At 42.5% G+C, this 23960-nt stretch overlaps 1 protein-coding gene across 5 annotated transcripts; it reads right to left on the minus strand.

The window, feature by feature from the left end:
- Nucleotides 1-767: 767 nt before the first annotated feature.
- E2f1 (E2F transcription factor 1) lies at nt 768-23663 on the minus strand. Of its 5 annotated transcripts, none has more exons than XM_028319009.1 (11): nt 23232-23663; nt 22668-22873; nt 16599-16762; nt 15969-16180; nt 15194-15407; nt 14985-15033; nt 13648-13753; nt 12819-12930; nt 11188-11348; nt 6836-6946; nt 768-1310 (listed from the first exon to the last, which is right to left on the minus strand). In XM_028319009.1, the coding sequence occupies exons 2-11, from the start codon at nt 22869-22871 to the stop codon at nt 1195-1197; spliced, it is 1449 nt and encodes a 482-aa protein (XP_028174810.1). In that variant the 5' UTR covers nt 22872-22873; nt 23232-23663; the 3' UTR covers nt 768-1194. The 5 variants fall into 5 exon arrangements, with proteins under 5 accessions (XP_028174810.1, XP_028174812.1, XP_028174811.1 ...); XM_028319011.1 differs by having other exon boundaries at nt 15969-16165; nt 23232-23658; XM_028319010.1 differs by lacking the exon at nt 14985-15033 and having other exon boundaries at nt 15145-15407; nt 23232-23661.
- Between the last annotated feature and the right edge of the window lie 297 nt (nt 23664-23960).

Genomic DNA, 23960 nt, shown 5'->3' on the forward strand with positions numbered 1-23960 from the left:
CCATCACCACAAATTCCTACCTCACTGTGAAAGAGACGATTATCTTTGATGTGGTCACAATTCCGTCATGCAAAGTACCCTATTTGTATTACTGTGCACTAGGAGCCGTCAAAGTTAGATTTGTGGAATAGAAAACACTAAAATGGCGTTAAGGAGTAGGCTCGACCATATTCACCCACTAATGAAACTTACTATTACTGACATAAAGGGTCTATTGAAACTTAGGCTAGACACGCACGGGTGATTTTTGTCGCCGTGACAGTATAGCTGTCCCTTTTCCACCTTTATGAAGAGAAAAAGAAACACATACTGTCACGGTGACAGTCACCCGTGCGCACCTAGGCTAACAGAGGATTCGGACAGCATCCTAGAGACTCACGGACGAATACTCACACTAAACAAAGAGGTTAATCGGTTACTAATATTAATGGGTACAAATCACAAATCTTGTGGACATGCCAGGCACAACATAAAATTTCAGGCCGCCAACGGCTTGCGCGGTTGATAAATTGCTTCAACCATCAACCAGTATCAAAAACTTCACTCTTGAATTTTCAACGAGATAAGTCAGCGTTCAACATTGTAACGTAAACGTTTAACAATTATTTCAAATGTTTAATCGGTAGTTTGGGTGAAGGAACTCTTTCAACAGCCGACAACAACGAGTCGCCGCCGGAATATTGTCAGGGCTTCTTTATGTGCAACTTCATAAAACCTAACCCAATAAGGTCCACTAACAGTTTGGAACTGATAGAGATGTTCTAAATTTTTTATCGATATCGTGGACAAGGGACATGCCAGGCACAACATAAAAATTTAAGGCCGCCAACGGCTTGCGCGGTTGATAAATTGCTTCAACCATCAACCAGTATCAAAAACTTCACTCTTGAATTTTCAACGAGATAAGTCAGCGTTCAACATTGTAACGTAAACGTTTAACAATTATTTCAAATGTTTCATCGGTAGTTTGGGTGAAGGAACTCTTTCAACAGCCGACAACAACGAGTCGCCGCCGGAATATTGTCAGGGCTTCGTTATGTGCAACTTCATAAAACCTAACCCAATAAGGTCCACTAACAGTTTGGAACTGATAGAGATGTTCTTGATTTTTTATCGATATCGATTGTAACGAGTCTGTCAGTATTCCGGCGGCAGAGTAACAAAACAGTCGCACCGTCGTGGGGTGGGCGTGGCCTAGAACTGGAAGTCGAACAGCTCCGACAGGCCCTCGTCGTGGTCGAGGCAGAAGCCGTAGTCGGTGGCCGACATTGGCGGCTCCAGCGCGAGGAACGGCTCAAGCTCCAGCGCTTCTGGAAAGCGACAGTCACCGTCAAAATCACTCGAGTGTCTAAGGCTGGGTTGCACCATCTTAGCTTAACTTTGACAAACGTCAAGTCTGTCTCCGTACAAAAAATACCGGTTAAAATGAGGTGGTGCAACTCAGGCTAAAGCTATATTCATTGGGCATAACTAAAATTTATTGTCTACTGATAGTATCAAATCATACTATCGATAGAACTAATAACAATGGATGGTTAGATTGGTTAGATACTAATCGATACGATCGACAGTCAAATATCGTATTTTTACAACACTATCTTGGCATAACAAGCCCTTGAAATTAATACTATAGCAACAGACAGTTCTCACATAGTTTGGGAGTCCTATAACATTTAATTCACTTAAAAATTACAATAACAACTTTCACTTGTGTTACTACACACNTTACACACTGACAGCAGCGAAATGAAAATCAACACAAGTGTCATCAATATGTCTGCTCACGCGCAGTCAACTGTCACTCCTGTATTAGCTGTCAGTGCCTAATTCCACTTACAATAATGAGAATGACGTCCCCCACCGACAAATACTAGCCAAATCTGTACAACACTGAAATTTTACTATACAAACAGATAATGCGAGACTTTTGAGTATGCGAGTTTTTACAGGCAAAGCGAAGGCAAAAGACGTCACAATATATCACAACAAATTTAGTTCAAGTCATAAAATACATCATATAAAACGTACAAGGGTTTATTAATGAAGTCAGATATTCAAAAGGTCGGTCATATACTGAGTGTTTTTAGACAGCCTTCTAAACGAGACTTCTTCAGTTTATTGACAGAAGACAGCCCATCAAGCTAAATACTGTGACATCTTAGGTGATTATAATAGATGCTATTCTGTAAATAACTGTCGCAGGTACAGACGACTTAACACTTTACTCTGTAATTTTATCTAAAAGTATAATTAAAATCTCTGGTCATAGAAACAATGGCCAAAAATGTAGTACATATACACTGAATAACTGGAACATTACTGTTTACATTGTAGAACATCACAAGATTTTGATACAGTTACGCCGCGCGGTAGCACAGCTCCAAGTGAAACCATGACTGGGAAAGGAATTAACACCCACATCATGGTTTTCGCATTCACGTAATTAGCAACGAGGAGAAATAACACATACGTATACGTACGTATTTTGAAAGGGTTGCGCTGTTTTACAGGGCGAAGGTGTGCTACTAGCGAAAATTTAGATATGATGAGGTATTATGTAAATTCGCTTCTGCCAGGATAAATAGGATTTTTTTTTTTTGAAACAGCTGTAAAAACTACTCAAGTGACTTAGGTATTCAAACTGGGCATCCAAAAGTTCGTAAAAATTAGTACATCCTGGCAAAAACGGGAAAAACATCCAACACTTTAGGATAACAATAAAATTCTTTAACAGGCGAACCCAAATACCCCCGTGTTTGGTAGCTGCCTTGACCCATTATTTACAGTTATGTTTTAGTGGGATTCGTTAGTACTTCACGTTTTACGTAGTCTGACGTAAGGAGAAAATCTTCTCAAGCATATCATTTTTTAAGATACACTGAATTAATAAAACGACACTCAAAGCTATGTTACTTCCCTTGTGGTGACTTAATTTTAATAGAAAATGTAAATATTTACAGGAAAGGTCACAATTCTTATTCACACATCAAAACTGCCGCGATGGGGGACAATAACAGGGTGTTACAGAATTGCCAACTTATCTGTGAAATGCACGTGATGTGCAGTCAGCGTCAAATAGTAAAAGTAGTCAAAAAGTTCGCAACACGTCTTTGTTACAGTAGGAATAAGGTTGTATTATCAATTTTTTGGTCTCTGGATGTCACGAACAATTTGACGCTGACTGTACTAAAACGAATCTCTTACAAAATAAATGATGAAAGAAATCGTAAGGCTGAGTTGCACCACCATATTTTAACCGTAAGAGTAACAATAGCCGGAGCTTTTTGTATGGAGTTTGACAGATTTTTGACGTTTGTCAAAGTTAAAGTAAGATGGTGCTACTCAGCCTATGTAATAACTTCTCCCATGCACAAATAAGTCGGCAACCCCTCAAATCTTACGCTACAATTAGTCTGATGGATACAGCACTGACACTGACAGTTAGTTGCACGCGAGTTAGAGATGAGAGCCGCGCCGTTACGTGTATTAGTAGATGGTTTGCTGTTAATGGCGGCCGCCGTGAGCTGAATCCCATGGTGCTACACGAGGCACTGGAGCCGCACGGGGCCCAGCTCGCGGCGCCCGCCCGCCCACACCAGTGATCCGCCGCCGCCGCCCACGAGTTGATGAAAGTGCACCGTGAGGTCAAGGACTTAGAGTAGGCACACCGTTGATTTTTCGTCGGCCGATAGCTTAGTCGGGCAGTTGATCAGTATGGGAGTGCGCACACTACGCCGATTCGATTTGGCCGATTCTTCGTACAAATTAAAATCGGGCACAACTATCGGCCAACTAAAAATCAACGGTGTGCGCCTACTCTTAAGGTTGGTTTTATTAGGCTGCGTCTCCACCAGATGTGCGATGGGTAGCGAGGGATTACAATCAAATCCCTCGCTGGTGGCACATTTCTGGTGGAAACGCAGGCTTAAGGGACTGCGCACAATAGCGGGACGGAACGGCAAGGGATTTTTAGGTGACGAATAATAATTTACCTTACAGTTTCGACGCTACGGTTGAAATTGATGTTAATGGGTTTGACAAGCCACGGTATGCTTAGGAATACCGAAGCGGCAGCCTACATTGCAATTTCAACAGTAGCGTTAAAACTACAAGTTACATGATTATTCGTCACCTAAAAATCCCTTGGCATGCCGTCCCTATAATGTCACTTACGTGCATCGCGGATGACCGCTGCGATCTGATAGATGCGATAATACTCGCAGATCCGCACGCGTGTCGAAATCCGCATCACAGAAAAAAGGCACTTATGAGTGTGCGTTAAACTTGTTTTTCAACTTATGTGTCCATAACCCTCATGAAATTAGACATTTGACATAACTTATATTTCATGATATATTAATTATAAGAATTTATGTACAAGGGAAGTTTTGTGCAATATTAAAATATCACCAGATGTGAATGATGGGCGTAACATTTATCCCGTTAGACACTTGTGAGAACAAACGCACACCGAGTGTTGGGACGCATCCTAATAAAAGTTGCTAATTTGGTAACTATGTAATTTGGAAAATAAATATGCCAAGTATTCGCGTTACAACTCTCGGTGTGCGTCCACCCTTACAGACACACTGAAAATCACAGACATGTTAGTGGTAGTCAGTCATAAAGCTATTTCATGAAAATGAGATGACGGTGCTAAGTGATAGTGACAGACAAAAGCATGCGAATAAATTCAATTGATACGCGACGTGTTCTGAAATACCTATTTAAAACAATTTTCAATGTTTTCATACTTCAAGTCAAACACATTTCATGAATTTGGCTGTTGTTTTACATTAGATAGAACTATCAAAATAATGCGAGATTGATTTCGTTCAATCCATGTTTTCAACAGTCAAATGTGCACATTCTACGCTATATCTTCAGAACGCGCCTCGTATAATAGAAATTAGAATAATGTACACAATATACAAAATGTCAAGACTTGCTGAATCTTCTGTCGCCGATCCCGTCGCGTCGCGCAGCTAGAACTCTGACTGTGATGTGATTCCAACACAAGTCACAGGCTGAGTGCTAGCTACGAAACGCGCAATCCTCCATCTTCCTCTTCCAATACCAACTTGCATAATTCTGACATGATAATCCAAAAATAAAAAATATCACTTCATTTTTCAACATTTGACACTTATCAATACGTTAGGCCCAGAACGGACGGTGAAACGCAACTGCAACGAAACTGCAACTTTGTGATGATTCTGATGAATGAAACTGGTCGCGTCATGTGTGGTCTCTCAACGGACGCTATGGCAGAAACTTAGATGCAACTCAAAAGTAACTAGCAGTTGCAGTTTCGTTGCAGTTGCGTTTCACCGTCTGTTCTGGGCCTTACTTGTACACATTTAATTTTAAATGGTGGCAAAATTATTAAATGAACCGCAACATGAACGGAACGGAAGGCGCCCGCGCATGACTGGAGTTAACGTGATGACTCATGTTTGTAACCAAATACATATTACTTGCCTGGCGCAAAAGTTCCGTTTCTACAGCTTAGATATTATTTTTATAAATATCTAATTTGAAAATGGCAATATGAAATAACAACTGTGCTGCTTTGCATTGGTGATCAGCGAATTGGTGCTTATCGGAAGCTTCTGAAGTATCGAAAGAATCTGCTCTTATGAGGCTTAATTTGACTATTTTGGGCACGTTGTCGATGCAATATCTCTAATCGCCAATGCTAAAAAAAAGCAAGAGCCCCTGTGACAAGTTGTATTGATGGGTTTAACACAGACCGTCCTATTCGCATTTCGTCACGAATTCGAATCCGAATGCGAATGAGGCGATTTTCGAATTCGTGACGAAATTCGAATGAGACGGTCTACGTCAAACCTAGTCATAACAAAGTAGTGTGGTTTAGTACCTGATTCCTGATCTTCGGTCTGCAGTTGGAAGCGGCCGCCGCCCATGATGGGCGCGAAGTCGTCGCTGTCCGCTATCAACGCGTTCCGCAGCCGACCTCTCGCCGTGCCGTCTGTTGGCAACAAAATAAAGAATAAGCTACAATAGAATCGCAAAAANTGTGATCACAACAAACAATTGACACAATATCAATACGTTAGGCCCAGAACAGACGGTGAAACGCAACTGCAACGAAACTGCAACTTTGGGATAATTCTAATGAATGAAACTGAAAGTTTCAAACTGGTCGCGTCATGTGTGGTCTCTCAACGGACGCTATGGCAGAAACTTAGATGCAACTCAAAAGTAACTAGCAGTTGCAGTTGCGTTTCACCGTCTGTTCTGGGCCTTACTTGTACACATACGTTTAATTTTAATATGGTGGCAAAATTATTAAATGAACCGCAACATGGACGGAACGGAAGGCGCCCGCGCACGACTGGAGTTAACGTGATGACTCATGTTTGTAACCAAATATGTACATTTTACTTGGCGCAAAAGTTCCGTTTCTACAGCTTAGATATTATTTTTATAAATATCTAATTAGTGAAATGGCAATAGGAAATAACAACTGTGCTGATTTTGGCATTGGCGATCAGCGATTGGTGCATATCAGAAGCTTATCTGCTCCACTGAGAGGCTTAAGTGTTAAGTTGAATGGAAAGTTGAAATTATTTTGGTGACGTGTAGTATATTATGTCTCTCTAATCGCTAATGCTAAAAAAGCTCGACTTTGTCTATAAATAACCCCTGTGATAAATTAATATTGATAGTTTTGACGTAGACCGTCTCCGTAAATTCAAAAATGGTCCCATTCGCATTCGAATCCAAATGACCGTTTTTGAATTCGTGACGAAATTCGAATGAGACGGTCTGCGTCAAACCCTAATGATAACAAAGTAGTGTGGTCTAGTACCTGATTCCTGATCTTCGGTCTGCAGTTGGAAGCGGCCGCCGCCCATGATGGGCGCGAAGTCGTCGCTGTCCGCTATCAACGCGTTCCGCAGCCGACCTCTCGCCGTGCCGTCTGTTGGCAACAAAATAAAGAATAAGCTACAATACAATCGCAAAAAACATAGCCCTCTTTCTGGCGCAGTCGGGTAAAAATAGTTTCACTTCTGGCTGTAGATGTTGAGTTATTGTAGTGTATTCACAGAAACAGAAATATGGTAACGAACACGTCATAGTATGGTGCAGTTTTGCACCACATCTCTGGGTTGAGGACATGGAATGCCGGTCTCGGTAGTTCTTCGATCAGAAGAGCTGACAAAGCAGCGGCATAGAGCAGACCGTAACCCGCTCTCGAGACTATAGAATGAGGCGGAGCCGCGTCAAGTTAGAACAATAACGCGCGGCTCCGTTTCATTGGGCTCCGGTGGCATTGTCGGGTTTTAGTGGGTAAGCTCCGGAGCGTTGCGTTTCACAGCCGCGCTATAGCGTCGTGTTGTTTCGAATTCGTATTTACTTCTTACTTACTTACCATCAGGTGAGATACAGGCCAAGAGCTTCCTTGTTGTGGTTAAAAAAAATCTTGTGACGTCGACCCTCTGCCCCATCTAGGGGACATAGGACATTTTTTTTTCGTCAGGAAATGCATGAAATTGCATACCCACTGGCCCGGGGGAACCAGTAGGTTATGTGAGGCTCTCCCTGCCAGATGGACAGGGCCTGCTCACTAAAACCTGACGGTGTCCTCCCAAAGTCTTTGGGACGGAACTGCGAGTTATTGTCCGAGCTAGACGGCCTAGACATTCTTTCGCGGCTCCGCCCCAGACCGTGGCTCGTTCTGTTGGAGCAAGCGACGACTGGCTTCAGGGGAGAAGTACCTCCCCTGTTCTTCGCTAACGGTGCGCGTGAACACACTTAGGACCTTAAGTCAAGTAGGTCAGGTGCTATATCGCGTTACTCACTGTCGGGCGTGGTGAGCGGCGTATGCAGCGCGTGCAGTGGCGGCGGCGTGCGCGCCGGCGTGCGCGAAGAGCTATTGGAACGCTGCCACGAAATTCCGATCGACCAGCAGATCAAGCGCCGCAAGTGGAATTGGATCGGCCACACTCTCCGAAGGGATCCCGGTCACATCCCCAAGCAAACTCTGGATTGGAACCCCCAAAGAAAACGCAAACCTGGTCACTCAAGCGAACTTGGCGGCGCGCTGTAGCAGACGAGGCGAAGAAAATCAAAAGACATCAAACGCGCAGCTCAAGACCGAACGCGATGGAGGACTGTTGTGGACGCCCTCTACTCCATCTAGGGGACATAGGACCTTAAGTCAAGTAGGTCAGGTGCTATATTGCAACGTTACTCACTGTCGGGCGTGGTGAGCGGCGTGTGCAGCGGCGGCAGCAGCGACAGCGTGGGGTCGGTGACGCACGGCGGCTCGCGCTTTATTTACTCCCTACCTCGGGAGCGTCGTGTCAGACTGGAGGTACCGAAGAGGACAACGCTTGGCGCATTGCCAAGGCCACGCTACCTTCGCCCCGTATGGCAGTCACGTAAACAGACCCGAAGGGTCAAGATCAAAATTTTCAGGTCCAACGTTAAATCCGTTCTGCTCTATGGGTGTGAAACGTGGAAGCACACCAAGATTATCGCGCACCAGCTGCAGGTCTCCGTCAACCGCTGCATTCGCCGAATTCTCGGCATATACTGGCCCGAGAAAAATCTCCAACGACGAGCTACTGAAACGCTGCCACGAAATCCCGATCGACCAGCAGATCAAGCGCCGCAAGTGGAATTGAATCGGCCACATCTGGATTGGAAACCCCAAGGAAAAACGCAAATGTGGTCACCCAAGCAAACTTGGCGGCGCACTGTAGCAGACGAGGCGAAGAAGATTGGCAAGACTTGGAGCGAGATCAAACGCGAAGCCCAAGACCGAACTGTTGTGGACGCCTTCTGCCCCATCTAGAGAACATAGGACCTTAAGTCAAGTAGGTCGGGTGCTATATTGCGTTACTCATGTCGGGCGTGGTGAGCGGCGTGCGCGCGGACGTGCGCGACGAGCTATTGAACGCTGCCACGAAATTCCGATCAACCAGCAGACCAAGCGCCGCAAGTGGAATTGGATCGGCCACACTCTGTAGCTGACGAGGCGAAGAAAATCGGCAAGACTTGGAGCGAGATCAAACGCGAAGCTCAAGACCGAACTGTTGTGGACGCCCTCTGCCCCATCTAGAGGACATAGGACCTTAAGTCAAGTAAGTCAGGTGCTATATTGCGTTACTCACTGTCGGGCGTGGTGAGCGGCGTGTGCAGCGCGTGCAGCGGCGGCGGCGTGCGCGCGGGCGTGCGCGGCAACAGCGACAGCGTGGGGTCGGTGACGCACGGCGGCTCGCGCTTTATTTATTCCCTAACTCGGGAGCGTCGTGTCAGACTGGAGGTACCGAAGAGGACAACGCTTGGCGCATTGCCAAGGCCACGCTACCTTCGCCCCGTATGGCAGTCACGTAAACAGACCCGAAGGGTCAAGATCAAAATTTTCAGGTCCAACGTTAAATCCGTTCTGCTCTATGGGTGTGAAACGTGAAAGCACACCAAGATTATCTCGCACCAGCTGCAGATCTTCGTCAACCGCTGCCTTCGCCGAATTCGCGGCACATACTGGCCCGAGAAAAATCTCCAACGACGAGCTATTGAAACGCTGCCACGAAATTCCGATCGACCAGCAGATCAAGCGCCGCAAGTGGAATTGGATCGGCCACACTCTCCGAAGGGTTCCCGGTCACATCTGGATTGGAAACTCCAAGGAAAACGCAAACGTGGTCACCCAAGCAAACTTGGCGGCGCACTGTAGCAGACGAGGCGAAGAAAATCGGCAAGACTTGGAGCGAGATCAAACGCGAAGCTCAAGACCGAACGCGATGGAGGACTGTTGGGGACGCCCTCTGCTCCATCTAGGAGACATAGGACCTTAAGTCAAGTAAGTCAGGTGATATACAGGGTGGAATTTTGTAATGCCACCTGGAGGGAAAGTACTCTCAATATTGTAGATAGAAAATTTTACTGAAAGAAAACATTCCTTTATTTTTGAAAAGAAATAGAACTGCATTCAAAGATTTCCAAAAAATTGCTTAAGACACCCAGGATTCGAAGCAACTAAAATCTGTTAAAAATTACACCCTGTATTTTTATTGCATCGATCGTTAGGGTTAAGTATCAGGATGAAATCTCTCTAACAAACTTGATAAATCAAATGAAAGGAAAACCATGAAATCTTAAATTATTTTAATTATGTACAGGAAATTGTATGGTATGGTAGAGAATTTTCGAAAAAATATCGGAAATCTTTGAATGCAGTTCTCTTTCTTTTCAAAAATAAAGGAATGTTTTCTTTCAGTAAAATTTTCTATCTAGAGTATTAAGAGTACTTTTCCTCCAGGTGGCATTACAAAATTCCACCCTGTATTGTAACGTTACTCACTGTCGGGCGTGGTGAGCGGCGTATGCAGCGTGTGCAGCGGCGGCGGCGTGCGCGCCGGCGTGCGCGGCAGCAGCGACAGCATGGGGTCGGTGACGCACGGCGTCGACAGCCGCGACGGCCCGCTGGCCTCCTCGTCCGGCGGCTCGCGCTTTATTTATTCCCTAACTCGGGAGCGTCGTGTCAGACTGGAGGTACCGAAGAGGACAACACTTGGCGCATTGCCAAGGCCACGCTACCTTCGCGCAACTTCGCCCCGTATGGCAGTCACGAAAACAGGCCCAAAGCAAGATCAAAATTTTCGGGCCCAACGTTAAATCCGTTCTGCTCTATGGGTGTGAAACGTGAAAGGTCACCAAGATTATCTCTCACCAGCTGCAGATCTTCGAAGAAAACGCAAACGTGGTCACCCAAGCGAACTTGGCGGCGCACTGTAGCAGACGAGGCGAAGAAAATCAAAAGAGATTAAACGCGAAGCTCAAGACCGAACGCGATGGAGGACTGTTGTGGACGCCCTCTGCTCCATCTAGAGGACATAGGACCTTAAGTCAAGTAGGTCAGGTGCTATATTGCGTTACTCACTGTCGGGCGTGGTGAGCGGCGTGCGCGCGGACGTGCGCGACGAGCTATTGGAACGCTGCCACGAAATTCCGATCAACCAGCAGACCAAGCGCCGCAAGTGGAATTGGATCGGCTACACTCTGTAGCAGACGAGGCGAAGAAAATCGGCAAGACTTGGAGCGAGATCAAACGTGAAGCCCAAGACCGAACTGTTGTGGACGCCCTCTGCCCCATCTAGAGGAAATAGGACCTTAAGTCAAGTAGGTCAGGTGCTATATTGCGTTACTCACTGTCGGGCGTGGTGAGCGGCGTGTGCAGCGCGTGCAGCGGCGGCGGCGTGCGGGCAGGCGTGCGCGGCAGCAGCGACAGCGTGGGGTCGGTGACGCACGGCGTCGACAGCCGCGACGGCCCGCTGGCCTCCTCGTCCGGCGGCTCGCGCTTTATTGGTGTCCTGTAAACAAACATATAACAATAAATAACGCCTCACATGTGACCACGACCGCTCTGCCAAGAGCGAAACGAATAAGAAGAAACAAATACAATGAGGGCTATCGATTTTGTGCATCAGTGACAAGTGATAGGACCTCTACAGTGGTGCCAACTGGTGAGGGCAAATACGATAGCCCAGGGGTCGGCAACCTGCGGCTCTTTAGTTCCATTCGCAAACATTATTTATTTTATAAAAAAAAATGTTCTGAAACGATTAACGAGGTTTAGGCATTACTTCTATCTCTCAGCTACTTATACTCGCTTTTCACCGCAGCAGTTTGCTCAATTGTTTATTGTTGAAGTTCCTACAAGTTAAGTGTTGTAAGTAAGTAAATGTTTGTTTTCTTTTTTATCTTATTCATTATCATGTGATTATTTGTTGTGAAAAACACTACTTACTCGTATATATGAATAAATAGATATTTTTCTTATGAATAAATAGTTTACTTTTTTTTATAAACAAACTTTATGAAAGTATAGAGGCAATTTATTGTTGGCAAGAAAAAAAATTGTGGCTCTTTAAAAACTTGAAATTTTGTAAATAGTAATTTTTGGCTCTTCCGACTCAAAAGGTTGCCGACCCCTGCGATAGCCCAATCAATACGATAAAATTCCCTCTCTAATGAGAGCTCGTTTTCCACCAAGGCGGAAACGAGATGAGAGGAGAAATGTTATAGGCAATATCCAATAGCATTTAGTTTATAATACGTTTCTTCCCCCCTCAGCTTCAGTAGAAACTTAGCGAGAATGACTAGACAGGAAAGCAGAAGAACTCTCCGAAAGAGAAAAAGCCACTATTGTGGCTAATGAGTGCCGTTCAGTAACTGCAGCATTATTTCGGTAGATGTTGTCATTCATGAGCGCCTGATCATCTGTGCTCGTACATAGGTACGTAATACATTGGATCCTAATTTAACACTGGGTTGTGTGCTTTCGGAATGAGTCCAATAAATGAATGACTAACTTTATGTGTAAACGAACGCAAAATTCAGGTGAGGTTTTGTGGAAGACATAACGGTCGCTGCAGTGCAGCTCTTGTAAAGCCAAGATATAGTTGCGTCTTAAATGAACGAATGATGATAGGAACTCGAAACGAAACTAATTTTAAAAAGCAAATATTAGAATGTTCATCAGTAGAAGGTAGATAGATAAAGTCTGACCATGTCCCACTATAAAGCCACACCCCATCAATGAAGTGGATTGGGCCTAATGCGGATTAGTGGAATGGTGGGTATAAAGATTTTAACCAAATCAAAAACAGTACATTAGCTTGTTCCCAACCAGTCACACCGTAACATGTAACACTGACTTGTTGGGAAAAAGATCTCATCATGTCAGTGTTACTCAGCCTTGGCGCCTTAGAACGAAGAGAGTCGACTCCAAATAAAATAGGGAAAGGTACAGAAAAAAAAAACAAATAAGAAGTACTTACGTAAAGCTAGCGGTAACTGTGTTGTTAGGCAGCGACTGTAGATGCGCTATAAGAGGCGCCAGCAGCGCTTTATTGTCCTCGAGTAAGGGGTCCGATGGTAGCAGCCCGGACGCTGAAATATAAACTTACAGTTATAATTACCTACGCGAATACTACACAATGTTATCGTGCACTAACACGATATCTGCTGACCTATTTTATCTACTACGCCCTCAAAGTGAAATTTTGACGTTTTATATTATCGAAAAATATTGTACTTTTACAAGTACCAAAAATGTTTAAGTATGTTGATTAACATGCAAAATCAGCTCAGAACATAAAATAGATAAAACAGGGGTCTTTCACATAAGTTACATATTATTATGTACACAAGCACAAGCAGTCTGCTTGTGACCACGGCTGCAACATAGCAGCCGAAACGTCAAGCCGTGACTACATTATGTAACTCATATAAAAATGTCGCTTTGAGACCCGTGTTTTCTCTATTTTAGTTGGCACGCTAAAGTTTCAAAACAGCTCTGAACATGTTTCAAAGTTATTAATTGCAGTGGGTTATGAATATTATTATCATCGCATTGGCCCACTTTAGTCTAATGGCCAAGTTAGATGAGAGATCTAGCACAAGAATTGGAAAACACTGAATGTATTCATTAAATACTATCGTTATTGTGATTAATGATATCTTAGAACAAAAGATCTTAGAACCTTAGAGTGGGCCCAGAAAGAATATTTAAAAATTCATGCAGCGACTTGGACCGTGGACCAAGTCACTTGAGACACTTGGCCAAGCCACAAGAAAAAAAATAATGGATCAAGATAACACACTCACAAGGCGAAGGCGACGCTGGCCGCTCCTTGGGGCAGAGGAACACTTCGATCTCACCCGACATCGACTTCAGGTGGATCATGTAGCCTTTCTCATCTGGGTGAGGTACCTGAGGACAAACAAACATACAGTTATCAATCTGCTATATTTTTTATAGCGAATTTATGACGGACCCTTCGGTGGGCCGACTATAAGGTCGCGGGAAGCACCTGAAGAAGCCAAGACCAATCGTTATGGAAATCCCTGGGGGGGTTCTTAGCCAGCAGTGGACGTACTTTGGTCAAGTGTTTCTATTCCCAATAAAGTCCCACAAACAATTTTTAAATTGTTAAATCAAATTCAAAAATATTTAGTCAGTGTTGACCATATTTTAGCACTTTGACAATCTTTCATTACTCGAAAGTGAGAAACCAAAACTTATCTACGCCGATTGAAAACAAACTACGAATCATTACAACCGAACGTGTAAACAGGTAGCGTGGTGGCGAGCGCATGCGTACAGCGATAGCGTCAGTACCCAAAACGAACCAGTGCCCATGCGGATAATTATTTAATGTATTCATGTACAAAAATAAAATCCCAAAACAGTTAATACCCAACGCATACGTTTCTGGTCCCGTCAGCGCATTTCGCTAAACAGTAGACTTCGTAAAGTATCCCAATAAAAGCCACAATGTTCTTATCGAAAGTATTTTTTCTTGATATTCTTTCAAGTTCATAATATTCCCAGTGCAATCCCAGGCAGAAGAACCCGATTTGGCTAATATCGGATAATCATGAAGTTTATTAGTAATTGAGGTGAGCCCGCACAAAATAGGGACTGGCCGGGAAACGCAACCGGTGGTCATGGGCTTACTCAAAGTTCGTTAATTTCAAGCGAATTCAGTCCAATGCTGGACAAAGACCTCTTCCACGGATTGGGGAAACCTGTACCTTCACCAGATCGTTGGTCCGCCGAGTGGGAGGCCTGCTTAGTGTATGTCACGCGTATGCTATGTAGGCGAGCGCGCCGTGCTCACTTACACTCGACTAGTGGGAAGAAGACTCACACTGAGCCTGGTATCTGGGGGAGCCTGGTATCTGGGGGAGCCTTGATGGGTATCACGGTTTGGTTCCTGAAGTCCCGTATAGACCGCAGCCCACGTATGCTATGTAGACGAGCACGCCGTGCTCACTTACACTCGAGTAGTGCGAAGAAGACGACTCACACTGAGCCGGTATCTGGGGGGGCCTTGATGGGTATCATGGTTTGGTTCCTGAAGGCCCGTATTGAGTGCAGGACTGCGTAAATAATGTAAACTGGACTAAATTACTCGACTAGTGCGAACAAGACTACTCACACTGAGCCTGGTATCTGGGGGGGCCTTGATGGGTATCACGGTTTGGTTCCTGAAATCCCGTATTGAGCGCAGATCCGTGTACGTGATGTAGGCTCCGTACTCGCCTACACTCGAATAAGTGTCTAAGTTACTCGACTAGTGCGAACAAGACTGTACTCACACTGAGCCTGGTATCTGGGGGAGCCTTGATGGGTATCACGGTTTGGTTCCTGAAGTCCCGTATCGAGCGCAGATCCGCGTACGTGATGTAAGCTAGGGCTCCGTGCTCGCCCGAAAGGCAGCTGAGCGCAGTCTCGGCGAGCTGCACCGCTCGCGTGACGCGCGCTTCCCGCGCGGCGAGCGTGCGGACCTCGCGTCGGAGTCGCCTCGCACGCGACTCGTCGGCCTCCACGCCCGCGCCCGCCGCGGAACCGCCGCCCACACCTGATACAACACCCCGTATACTTCATGCCGGCGCCACACATTGGCTAATGACTTGGGTACAAACTTAGCTACGAATTTAATGGCCAAGGTATGCGGCCACACATTGACCCCAATAACTAACCTCTTCACTCCTCTTGCTTTTTTTCATGTACAACAAACAATTGGTACAATAAAGTGTTGGACACATTGTTGCGTTTATGTCCAATATCTGGCCAAGACTATTTAAAAGACTAACTTGGAGCCACTATACCAAATCTGTGGCGCCGGCCATCACGTTTTGTAGTCACTCTTGTGTAGGATCCACAGTTTGACCGCCAATAAGAACCCATAAAGGCCAAGTTTGTCCCAGGGGAAAGTCATTAGATTTAAGTATGTAAGCTTAACTATGTTTGCTATAAAACTTCATCATCATTATCAGTTCTCAGAGTCGAGTTGTTCGTTAGACAAGAATTCAAACAAAAACCATCCACAAACATAAATTGTAAACAAAAACAAATCAAATAAAAGATGATTACATCATCAAAGATAAAAGATAATTAACGTAATATCAATGACACTCACCATATTTCCATTGTATGTTGTTTTTTGATCTCTTCTCTAATATACCTATACCCTCTAAAACATTAGTGATATCGTAAATACGACGTTTTTGGACCGATAAGCGTTCCGCCGCTACGTTCAAATCGAGAACCCCGTTGGGTGACGACTTCAGAAGAGCGACGAATTTTTTCGTGAGTAAACCTAATGATGTGTCAAACCTGGAACAAGGAATTCTGAGTTGAGATAAAACGACAAAGTCCGTAACAATATGTATTTGTTCAAATAAGTTTGATTCTGTATCTCAAGATGAGGTCATGCGGCTACCGATCGATTTCTCAAGTAGACGTCAAATGTAAAAAAGTAACGGTTGGTCTTTTTCGGTAACTCGTATCAGTGCCACTTATGAATAAATAGGGCAACAAAGATAAGCAGGCGACGCACAAAGGTTTGCAGTGAAAGCGACACTCAGCCCGTACTATTCCCGTAGTCTGCAAGTCTGTATTTACAACCCAACCAGTTATCAACGACTTTCGGCTCCAAACATACTTCGGCCAGACATAACCAGACAGGGGATCAAACAATAACTTTTTCGTTTCAAACAACTCAAGAAGACAATGGCTTAAAAAATTACCTTGTTTTCAAGAAATGTACCTGGAACGTTCGGTGTACTTTTTCATAGAACTGGACGGTCGGCTGTAGGGGGTGAGCACTTTGACGCGTTTCTGTTTGGGCGTCTTGAAGTCCGCCTTCATGGGCACCACGTGGCCCTGGCTGCCTGAACTACTCTCGCTCAGGTTCAGTCTTCTTTTCACCGCCTGGACAAACCAAAAAATACCTATAAAACATTAAATTTAATTACACAATCGCGCCATACGTCTCATTAATGATATTTGGCACAAACAAGTACATGAAAAAAGATAAAACTGTGCCAAAAGGGCTACTGCTAAGTAAGTCGTTGGGGATTTAAATAACAACCCGACGCAATGTTTGCCACATAGATATTTTCTGAATTTAGGATGCCTATAGTAGAATACCTATAAGTTAGGCACAGGCTATATCTTAATAACCCCCTTATTAATAAAAAATTACACCTAGGGTATGACATTTCCATACTAAATGACAATTTAAGCCAGAGTTCAACTAGGGTGTAACTTTTATCAATAAGGGGTAACTGTTTTACAGTAAGATGATATTAAACCGCCCTGGTACCTCCACGAACGAGCTACAGCACTCTGCTTAAAAGTATAAGTAACTTGCTTCTGTATGTATTGTAACTTCCTACTTTTTTATATTTTTAAACCGGCAGACAGTGGTGACTGAGTTTGTTGCGGCGCTTCTTCTCAGCACTTGCCAAATGTTTGTCTCGAAGCGCTGGTAGGGCAAAAAAAGAATGAGACATATAGGCTCCTTAAGAGCATTTGACGATTTGCAAGAACTAATTTAATTAGTCTAAACAAATAAAGAAAATTTTGATTTTGATTTTGAATCGTTAATTTTTGGGGAGAGAGAATTCCTAATTGGCTTTGTGTCTGGTTCAAGAAACCTAAGCCCAGGTCAGTTCAAAATATTACTTAAAGTTTTGATTACAAATTGATGAAATAAACCTGTCAGCTTAAGACTACATGTCATTATAGCATGTATATCGACGCATTAAACCAGTCAAAACCTTTTAGCTGCGGTACAAACCACAAAGTGGATTTTGTAATACTGTCTCTGTAACTAAGGATTACAGCGGCGAGGACGGCAACAGTCAGCATAATGATGCTTTATATTCAATAGAAGTCAAATAAACCTTTCGGTTAAGTCACAAAAGCGCTCAGAATTCGAAGTCTTTTTAGTTTCCGATAAATTTCTTAGATCTTGGATACAAATGTAAAGAAAAACCAACTGTAACCCAAAACCAGCTACATATTTGGAGAGAACTTCGTATCATTCCTATTAATGTCAGATAGAACAGGAAATAGGCGTGGCCTGTCGGCTTGGCTTTTACAATAACGTTTTACGCATGTATCAGAAAACTACAAAAAAATATAGCGACGTCTCAAACTTTCCTGATTTTGATTGTTCTATTTCATATTGCAGTTCCAGTCACACCATATTACGTTTTAAGTTAACTGCGTAGTTTTGTGTTTACTCCTAACATTGATTTTACGACGAACGAGCGCATTCACTGTCCCATAAAAACACATTTAAAAAAATTATCACACACGCAAACAAAGACGATCAACTGTGAACACAGCGACAAAGCTAGCGCACACATTTCTACGTGATGACCGCCATTTCCCGCTCCACTGGTCCCTTCGGTGCCATTAGGTAGTCAAGAGCAAGAGAAATCTATGTTAAATATTAACCTGAGTTATTGCTCACCTTCTTAATTACTATCTGATAAATTGCCAATTAAAGTTAAATCCTTAACAACCGATATGCCTTGGCTAAGAACCGGGTGATTCTCAAAGTGGTCTATATCGATCTTACAAGGATCTTACTCAATATTAACGCGAAAAATATTTGTGGAGTCCATGAATACGTTAACATTAAATTATCTCGCCTCTTTTAATTAGGAACATGACCTGCAGTATCGGCAATGTAATTAATTTAATCCCAAACCGAAAGGCACGGTAGTTCATGTTCACGGCACCAAAAGTTTGAGGGCATATGGTTTATACGATCGTCAAAGCATGAAGTTGGATACTTATTAGATTTTATAATTGAATTAAAAAAATAAGATAAAGGGCTTATGTGGCAAACCCTGTAAAATTATCCCTGTGTTCGGTTATGCGTGGTAATGGATATTATGTAGCCATCACCATTTGAATGAATCATAAATAAGTGTACACACGAACGTCATGGTGCTTTCGTAATGTCTGCTCAATTAAACTACCAATTATAAATATATTATTAACGTCTACATTTCCCAACGTTATAAATTAATTAATGTATTCATTAATTTAGAACTAATGTGAAAGACAAGACAATCGGATGGAGTGCTATAATAATCAAATACGTGATGATAAAAACAAAAGGCTATTTGAATCGACAGGCCGAAATATCTGGACCAGGTAGCCACAGAATGAAATTCTATGAAACGAAATTGATAGGGTTGTTTACCTGTTCGGGGTTGGACCGACATAAACGGATGCCTTGGCATCCTTATGTACAAAAAAACCCTGATTCAAACATAACAATCATTCCTTCTTATAGATCTTGGACTTTTGACCAAAACTGGAATCTACGAGAACAGATGACGGTGTAATTTTACGTGATGTAACAATAATTAAAAATAGGTATTACCTACACTATCTATCAATAATGGATCACTTAACTATCAGCATAGGGCGGATAGCACAACACAAAATATTTCAGATAATTTATCACAGAATATAATGTGACTAGTAGATAGGTACCCAATTAACGCATTTGATAGTCCACTTTAGTGACGCAATTTAATTAATTATGCGCCTATTTTCTCTCATACGAAATGAATGAGCTTCTAAAAAATATAGGAACAACATGACATTAGCTTATCACCTGTTTCCACGTAAATGACAAAAATAACACACGAGGAGGTGTTTTTAAAATAGTTCTATCAGCTGCAATGTACCCACTGTGGTGTGCGATAAAATTAACCACTCACTCTCAACACAAGGAAAGTCATGGCTCCTCTGCTGCACCCGCGGTGAAATCACAAAATTTGTTAACCCATGGCACCACAAACACTCCGACAATAACATGGAAAAACAATAAAAACACTGGACCAGAAAACTATATTTTAAAATCGATCTGGAGCACGAGAGAGAGATGCACGAGGCATTTTCAATAAGCCGATGCAACAAATTCAATTTCGACATCCAACGCGGGGCAAAGCCCCCCAAAGGAAGTGTGTGGGGAGGGTACCCGGTACCAACAATACATGACATAAATTAGAATCAACACAAAAGCAGCCGCACTCTCGGAAGGGACCTTTGGCAAAAGAATGGCAATTTCTTATCTCAAATTCTGTTATTATTATTAATAGTGAACTACCTCACTATTGTTAATTTGCCGGGTTGTGGGACCCGCGCGTCTTTGTGCGCATGTGTAACCCCGGGCGTTGAGTAAAACAGAGCAGATGTTCCTTTAAATTTGACACACAAGTTGATAAAACATCGCAGATATCCCTTACGCCAACAAACTGCAAGGCGACATTAACATAATCAATCTGGCCCTGCGTGTGATCGAAGGGATCGTAGGTATAGAATAACAAGAGTAAATGGTACAATGGGTTATTTTTTCGATCCTATTCATGATGCAAATTAAATCAACCGTAGATTAGGACGAGTCTTGGCTTTTTAATGGGTATTATTAGGGTTTTGCTAACCGTCTTTAGCTGTAGGACAATGGGAGAAAAATGTGCAATGCAAGTGTGTGGACAGGAAATGTACCTGGCCACGTGACCCCACGGTGTGGAAGCCAGCCACATGTCGCCACCCGCAGCCGGGTGAACGCCACTCGACAAACTACAAGCACATGTAGATATGTGGTTGCTTGTCGGTTATTTTATGCTAGCAAGAACACTTGTAAATTCCTGCATGTGTTCCAGAAAACCTACATTCCACGAAAACCGGAGTAGACCAAAATCTAGTCGGCAAGTAAAACAGGTGATGTTTTAATAGACACGACTGTGATACCATTTTTTACTTTTCTTACGACCATCCGGCAGAATCATGATCATCATCATATTGATGACTAAAACTGCCACCAAATCACGAATCTACCTGTATTTAAGACCTAACTACAACAATGTCACGATTCAATAAAATGCTACAATGTTTAGTGCATAAGGAAAAATCAGATTACATTATCGCTCCTGTATGTAGCTAGCTTGTAGCATGACAATCAAATAAAAAGAGCTATCTTATTAAAAACTATAGTTTAAATAAAGTAAGGGAGAGATGTTTTATTCTTTGTGGACGATTATTGTCATGAAGTGCATTGATTTGCGGTCAGATTCCTAATCATTTGATTACAAATAAAATGCGAATAACCATTCGAAAATAAAAGCTGAATTAATACACCCGCGAATTTGATCAAGAACTGGAATTAAGGCGAGCGGAACTGAAGGCAATGCTAGTCTCAATTAGATAAATTGAAATACAATAATATTAATTCAGTATTCAATTATCACAAGAGTAAATCATATCGAGTTCACGGCCGTACCTACGATTATTTATACATAGCATTAGCAAGGAAAATATTCAGTGAAATAATCAATATTATTGGATATTTCATAATATTGAATGAGAACACAGAACAGAAAGATTATAGTTTGCACGCCATCTATGGTCACGCCGTGGCAGCGAAATCAGAATTTTATCGATTTTAGCACATTTCGGAGAAGGGACCCCAACACTCACGCACCACCCTTCGCGAAAACGGAGGGGCGTGTGCCGAACACGCGGCTTCTGCTACGCACTTAGAGACCCCATTGCAACGTTATAACGAACTCGTTTATGCCACTGATAAATGAAAGAAAATAATCTTTTGTATACTTTTCAGTACCACAGCAAGAATATTACTTATCTATCAAAAAACCCATTTTCATTAATGAATTTAACAATTAATTTTATCTTTATCAGGCATACACACACTTATCTGCAAAATTGTAACAAGTTCTATAAAAAAATACATGTTGATCCTCCAAATTATGTGAGGAATCATGACATCATTTAATAATGTTAAGTTCAATGACTTCTGCAAAGGTTATTGACCCTAACAAACCCTATGAATTTTTAGCCTGATTTTTTTCCCATAAAATACAGGTTACAAAACACATAATTATTACATTACTGAATCATAACCTGCCTAATAGGATTCATGGCAAAATTTCATAAAGGAAGGTTTGTGAAAACCATTATGTTGTAAATAGGTGCCCTTATATGGTAACTGACTAACCAGTTTATGAATTTTAAAACCAGCTAAGCTATCCCATATCTCAAGTCTGCTTTTAGTTATTTTTTAGTTGGAATTTATATTAGATGGTGACTTGCTAGTTCCTGCTCATCATTTGTTACTTTTAGGAATAGTTAGCTCATCTCATTTATGGAACATTTCATGTTATGTTGTAATTGTAAAGACAATATTTTACATGGATAGTTATATTTTCAAAATCACCCTTTTTTCTGCATCAGGAAAATGCATTGTGATAACTATTACAGGTTTATCCGAGTAAATTTTATTTTAAAATAGTATAATAAGACAGAAAAGGCCTAGTAGGTACCTACCTACAGCAAAATCAAGTAAAATGATAATTAATGCATTTATTTACAGCATTGAGCATTGATTTATCACATGTAAGATGATGATCACAACCATTAGAACGGGAACATACTAAAACTGTTTTAAAAGATGATTGATTCCACCAATCTGTTTCCCAATTTAAACAAACTTTTTTATTTATTAAGTAGCTAAACTCTACATTAAAAATATTTTAAAGGGATTGCAAATACATCTCGGATGAAGCTGTATTAAAAGTTTAACATACCCATACTCTCCCCGTCAATGTTTTTAATCTTGGAAACTTGTTTCCAATGAATTTTATTAGTGTGTTGCTTCCAGAAATCACAGACAAATACAGGTAGTCTGAAGCCCTTCATGTGAACTGTATTTGACGTGCTTCGATGACAGCTGTTAAAATTCTCTTCTACTCGAGGGAAAATTGTTAAGATAGTGATGTAAACTTACCTCTGATGTCTTCGGCGGTGCGGAAGGCGCCTCACGCCTGATCTGATGCTGTGGAGTGGCGCCATAGCCGTGGTCGAGCAGGTGATAGCTGATAGGCTGACTGGGGCTGTCATCCAGTAGCGTGGTATGCGATGGAGACGCCCCAGCACGCACCACCACCTCTGCCTCGCCCTCCGCCGGCCCTCGCTTCACCCCCCTCGGCATCGCTGATAACCAATACGAATAACATGAAATAGTAAAATCAATTCCTTTTGAACAGCAGTGACCATTAGAATCACAATTTAATTAGTGAAGAGGTTAGGGGCGCCGTGCGCGCGGAAATCGCTGTTGGAAAGCCTTCGTAACAGTGTGGGTCGATAACACGTATTATAAACTTTATGCAATTATAAAGGTCCCTAACGTAACCTGCAGCTGTCCAGCTATGCTTACGTCACTTTTTCAACGACATTTTCCCCAAAAATATCCACAATCTAGCGGTAACTCGACGACATAACCGCTTCACAAGCTATCTTTTACACACAAAAATTCTGCATAAAATAAATGTTACAGGAATATAATACTTACGAAAGGTGTAAGCGAACGATATGCGAATTTATAACCATAAAACGACATTAATGTTTTCGACGCAAACGCTACATTATCGAGTACTCAAAATAAAATGTCCGCCGCTTTGTTGGTCCCGAATGAACTCGTGGACATTGAGACGCTCGATAAATTTTAGTTACAACACACAGTTTATACAATACACATGTTAATTTATTCACTAAATGTTTCACTAGTTAAAGAAAATAATAAGACTGTCCTAGTGCACATTTTACAATAACTAATTAGATAAAATGCAGAGCATTGGAACGGCGACAGGAAGCTTTTCAGAACATCTGGCTTGCAAGCGACGTAGCTGTGGCGCGAACTACGTGCGCAAGCGCGAAGCGGCGGCCCAGCGTTCAACCCCTAGCGGACGCCTGCCGCCTGCCGCTATCCAAATCCGCCCCTCGTTCAAGAAGCCATAAAAAATATAACGAATTTTTGAATTTTCGTTGGCCGACCGGTTTGGGTTTGGGCATAAGAACCTCTTGGCGTCATTGCTTTTTCAAGCGGCTTAGATAAAAGTAATAGCGCGCATTCTTTTCAAATTCTATACATTTTTATGTACTTTAATTAATTAAGTGCTCAATTAATTATTAATTAAGGAAAGGCTGGGCTTCCTGGTATTGTTTTTTAATCATAATAATTTCGAATATAATACATCTAAGTTGCATTTACTTACCTAACGTCCTACCACCAGTAAACTGC

This window comes from Ostrinia furnacalis, unplaced genomic scaffold, assembly GCF_004193835.3.
Source record: "Ostrinia furnacalis isolate ACB-3 unplaced genomic scaffold, ASM419383v2 OfSCF7056, whole genome shotgun sequence".
NCBI classification, from domain to species: Eukaryota; Metazoa; Arthropoda; class Insecta; order Lepidoptera; family Crambidae; genus Ostrinia; species Ostrinia furnacalis.

What these genes read in the sequence shown, in the direction of transcription:
- E2f1 (XM_028319009.1), bottom strand. Translation starts at nt 22,871, where the DNA reads ATGCCGAGGGGGGTGAAGCGAGGGCCGGCGGAGGGCGAGGCAGAGGTG. An exon ending in AAGTACACCGAACGTTCCAG is followed by an intron (nt 16,181 to 16,598) that starts GTACATTTCTTG and finishes ATCTCAACTCAG; the next exon opens with AATTCCTTGTTCCAGGTTTG. An exon ending in CGCTCGATACGGGACTTCAG is followed by an intron (nt 15,034 to 15,193) that starts GAACCAAACCGT and finishes ACGGGATTTCAG; the next exon opens with GAACCAAACCGTGATACCCA.